This window comes from Bremia lactucae (assembly GCF_004359215.1).
Source record: "Bremia lactucae strain SF5 chromosome Unknown BlacSF5_NotPlaced_25_SHOA01000005.1_183280bp, whole genome shotgun sequence".
NCBI classification, from domain to species: domain Eukaryota; phylum Oomycota; class Peronosporomycetes; order Peronosporales; family Peronosporaceae; genus Bremia; species Bremia lactucae.
Genome location: NW_027152037.1, coordinates 119,748 through 124,747, shown reverse-complemented (window position 1 = coordinate 124,747; position 5,000 = coordinate 119,748). Strand labels below are relative to the sequence as shown.

General features: G+C 41.5%; 2 protein-coding genes across 2 annotated transcripts; both read right to left on the bottom strand.

Moving 5' to 3' along the window:
• Nucleotides 1–2,652: 2,652 nt before the first annotated feature.
• Nucleotides 2,653–2,844, bottom strand: CCR75_006868 (uncharacterized protein; the record flags this gene model as incomplete). Its single annotated transcript, XM_067964933.1, has 1 exon — nt 2,653–2,844. The coding sequence occupies one exon, from the start codon at nt 2,842–2,844 to the stop codon at nt 2,653–2,655; it is 192 nt and encodes a 63-aa protein (XP_067821070.1).
• A 681-nt stretch (nt 2,845–3,525) lies between these two features.
• CCR75_006869 (uncharacterized protein) lies at nt 3,526–4,157 on the bottom strand (the record flags this gene model as incomplete). Its single annotated transcript, XM_067964934.1, has 2 exons — nt 3,526–3,636; nt 3,693–4,157. The coding sequence occupies 2 exons, from the start codon at nt 4,155–4,157 to the stop codon at nt 3,526–3,528; spliced, it is 576 nt and encodes a 191-aa protein (XP_067821069.1).
• Nucleotides 4,158–5,000: the final 843 nt, after the last annotated feature.

The following is a 5,000-nucleotide window of genomic DNA, read 5'->3' as shown; positions in this document are numbered from 1 at the left end:
GCCGTGCATGCGCAAAATGTTCGGGTGACAAAGCCGTGCTTGAATTTCGACTTCTCGCTTTAGATTGCTTACGCCGCCATCACGCGTCAATGACGACTTAAACAGAACCTAAGAAATCATACGTTCAATAGCAGTAAGCTAATAAAAAAAATATTCGAATGCATTACATACAAAAACATACCTTCAGAGCCACAGAAACGTTTGAGGACTTCACTTTGGCCAAATAGACATTTCCGAACTTACCTTGGCCCAATTTTTTTTTCGTCACTATAAAGTCGTCCATTTCCCACTTTGATTTTTTTGATTCTTTCATGCAAAAACTTCGACTTAAATTGATATCTTCATGTGAAGACCTTAGTAATGGTCGTTCAATGCTTATTGCTTTGGCTTGAAGGTAGGAGCACACATCAGTCTGTCCAGAAAAAAATAGGTTGCGATCTGTGCGCAACTTTTTTATGTCAGCACATGTGAATTTTTTTCCTGCGTGAGAAAAAATCTTATCTGCATAGCAATGTTGGTGTATCTCTTCTTTCTCTCTTAAAGGAAACGCTTTGCGCTGCTTAGTTGTCGGTTCACTTTTAATTTGACGAGAAATGGGATGTGGCAAAAATGTTGTACTGGTACTGTCACGCAACACAGTCTTTTTGGAAAATACAGGTGCTTCAATCAGTTGCAATGATGTAGATTTCTCAAATTCCTCACTTTTGCTTTGTAACGCCAGCACACTTACACGCCGCGGACCCATCCCAGTTTCTGGCTTGATCCTTAGTATTGTATCATCACTCTCCTTGTAAAAATCATCACTTTCATGTTCGTATAGCTGCGTAGATGTCTTTACTCGTTGCGCTCCACCAGCCAGCGACGGTACATGAAGACTGGGGGAGATGAAACTTTGTCGTCTATGTCTCTTCTTTCGTTTTAATGCTTCAAAACGATTCAACGTCTGGTCAGTTACTAACACTTCATTCTCCAATGTTTCTTCACTGTTAGTTTTGGCCAGTGTATTGTATAGTTCCATCTGGGCTTTCTCTGATTCGACGAAGGGACCTAACGGCGCCATCTCGCTTCGTGATCGGCTACTTTCAATAGTAGCTGATACAGGAGATGCCGTTCTCGACTTTCGGGCGTTAATCATGCCTCCTAGTGTGACTTGTGCGGTTCTACGAGTAGGATTGGTGCGTCTAGGATGATGGTCTTCTCGCACAAGGAGATTTATAGGGTCCTTTAGTGAGACTGCATGACAAATAGAATGAGAGTTTATTGTGGCCTTTCTGGCAGTGTGATACTGCATGACAAGTAGAATGAGAGGTTGTTGTGGTCTTTCTACAGTGAGACTGCATGACAAGTAGAATGAGAGGTTGTTGTGGCCTTTCTGTAATTATGATGCTTCTGGCGCCGCTTCTCTTCAAGCAATCGCTCTAACGCTAGCGGGGGTCGGCTTTCCGCCATTTGTGAGATTGTTTACCGCGTCGAGTTTTTTGCTGCACACCTCAGTATCATTTCAATGATAGGCCAATTACCATATCTTTTAGCTAAAAATAGTCAGTCAGAAAGTCAGAAATTTAAACCCCTTTCATGAAGGACACTGTCGGGCAGCAATTTTAGTCTATGCTTTAATAGAGAATTGTTCTATGTCAAAATGCTGATATTTATTTATCGAAAGTGTTTCTTACAGTAGTGACGGCAAAATAAGGAAGCCTGCCTATATAAAAACTACAGATTTAAAATAAACAGTTTCATTATTCCTGTAACGGGGTGTATCGTTACATGAAATTAACACTAAAAGGTTGTTAATTAATATTATCTAAAAGGTAGATAATATTTACACAGTCCCCGTTAAGTACACTTGGTGTACTTAAGCGGATGTACAGAATAATAGTAATCGGGTGTGGTGCACATTTGTGACCAACCCTTGTGTATGTGATGCACATGGGTGCATTCACATTAGGAGGGATGACGCCCAGCGTCATCCGTTACGCGAGTTGTATCAAGAAAGATACGCTCACAATACATATTAAATGTTGTCTATAGAGATAACATTTAAATTAGTAAAAAAGTATTAATAATTAATTCTATTAAATATAAATCAGTCTGAAAACTACTTTCTACTTGGTAAGTGCGCACGAGGAGACGGATTGCCGCTCCCGTGACGACACTTAACCAGAGTACTTAGTGTGTTGGGTGAGGTTGCTTGCACGCCCACCACAACTACCTCACTGCACGCAAGAGATGCAGGTTTAACCGCTTCCTCGCTGTGCTAGGGTGTGTGNCTTAAAGGAAACGCTTTGCGCTGCTTAATGGTCGGTTCACTTTTAATTTGACGAGAAATGAGATGTGGCAAAAATGTTGTACTGATACTGTCACGCAAGACAGTCTTTCTGGAAAATACAGGTGCTTCAATCAGTTGCAATGATGTAGATTCCTCAAATTCCTCACTTTTACTTTGTAACGCCAGCAGACTTACACGCCGCGGCCCCATCTCAATTTCTGGCTTTATCAGTAGTATTGTACCATCACTCTCCATGTAAAGTCATCGCTTTCATGTTTGTATAGCTGCGTAGATGTCTGTACTCGTTGCGCTCCACCAGCCAGCGACGGTACATGAAGACTAGGGGAGATGTAACTTCGTCGTCTTTGTCTCTTCTTTCGTTTTTATACTTCAAAACGATTCAACGTCTGGTCAGTTACTAACACTTCCTTCTCCAATGTTTCTTCACTGTTGGTTTTGGCCAGTGTACTGTATAGTTCCATCTGGGCTTTCTCTGATTCGACGAAGGGACCTAACGGCGCCATCTCGCTTGGTGATCGGCTACTTTCAATAGTAGGTGATACAGGAGATGCCATTCTCGACTTTCGGGCTTTAATCATGCCTCCTAGTGTTACTTGTGCGGTCCTACGAGGAGGATTGGTGAGTCTAGGATGATGGTCTTCTCGCACAAGGAGATTGTAGGGTCCTTCAGTGAGACTGCATGACAAGTAGAATGAGAGGTTGTTGTGGCCTTTCTGGACTTATGATGCTTCTGGCGCCGCTTCTCCTTAAGCAATCGCTCTAACGCTAGCTGTCGGCTTTCCGCCATTTGTGAGATTGTTTACCGGGCAGCAATTTTAGTAGACGGGTGGCAGTGTCAGGTTCTTTTAGCTCTGATTCAGCGCAAACGCTCTCAAAATCGAAGCGAGGTGGCAGGAGACGCACAGACAGCTGGAGCAAGTAAAGCACTGAAAGCAATTAGCAGAAGCTGCGTTCCTATCAACAGGTGAGACGTGTTGTTCTGTGCTATCGCATATGGAGGCATTAGCTCGGAGACTTGATAAAGGATGATTGACAAGATTGCACGAGACCGAGGGACAGCTAGAGTGTGAGACTGCAAAAGCTCTTCCTGATGACGCTGTAAAAGAAGATAAAGACATTAAAAACAAATATAGCACGAGACCGAGGCACAATTAGAGTGTGAGACTGCAGAAGCTCTTTCTGATGACGCTGTAAAAGAAGATAAAGACGTTTAAAACAAAAAACATTTTATTGACTCACATCTTCTTCTCCTTCCGTTGTTTTTTCCAAATCGCTATCTCTGTGATCGCTAGAACGCGCTCGTTCGCTGTCAAGGCGTAAAAACTTTTTTTTGTTGCTCGTTCCCACTGAAAAAAATAGCATTAGCACAAAAAATCAAAAGATAACGTATCCTGCAACTTACTTGCTTGACTATTCGAACGGAATGCTGCGGCGGCTCGTACGTTTTCTTGGTCTTGAGCCGTTTAATTTTTTTCTTCATAGGTAGGGTCTCAGACCGTTCATAAAGTTGCTTCAGTTGCTTCAGTTGCGTCATAAGCTCATGCAGAGCCGCTGGTTGTTGATTTTCCTTATCACTATGTTGGTCAAACCGGGAATTTTCCATATAATAATGACTCTTGCGTTCACGCCGCGCAGTCTCTCGTTGCGATTGCTGCTCCTTACCCTTAAATTTTCGCACCATGTCCGCAAGCTCTCGCGCTAATTCTGCACTTGGCTTGCTGTGTTGAGGATGCACTCGGTCAAACCAAGGGTCGTGTGTACCAGCAGGGTACGAAACGAGCGGTACGCTAAGGTCCACAACTGTCTGTGGCACATCAAATACAAACAGTGGATCGAAGGTCGTCATCCAGGACCTGCGAGACCACATCGTTGCGCGCGTAAGAAATGAAACGGTGAAGCTAAAGAGAAATAGGAGAGTGTGTAAATTTTCAAAATAGACTAATACATTTGATTTGTCTCCGACCTAATTTCGTTTGGTCTCTGTCTATATTTATATTATATACGGGGACTAATCAATGTTCCTGGCTTGTCTGATATTGTACTCTACTATTTTATTGTGCATTTTGTGTTTTCCTTTTCTAAAGAAAAGAACAGCGACGGGATGTGTAACGAGATCTACCGTTACATAAATATATTTAACTATAAGAGTATAATAAATAGGGAATTACTTAATTGACGCACCCAAATTACTAAATTGACGCACTAGATAATATTATCTTATCAGAAAGCGTGTATATAAGCCAATCACCATTTAGTGAGTCACGTTCTCAGGGGTGAGTATTTTAATTCTGTACAAACATTCATTAATATATCTATCTATTTATCTATCTATCTACGTATACATGTATATATGTATATATGTATCTATATAATTATCTATTTATATGTCTATGTATCTACCTCATATTAATGGCTATTGCTATGCTGGACAAGTCCTCATGTTGTACCTAATTTGGCCACATCTTCTATATGCTTTAAAAAGACTCAAATTGTGCGAATACATTTTCAGGCATTTTTCTTCCGTATCAAAGTACTTTCGATCGGCTTTTGCTTGCCTTTCTAGGATATTTCGATTGTTTATTTTCACAATACTAGCTCAGTGTCAGTGTAGGTGAGGTGCCTCGAAACTTCACGTGCACCATACTACAGAGGAAGGTTTCTACGAACATAAGGGGACTTAGCTTTATGTTTAGACTAAGTGTAACGGGGC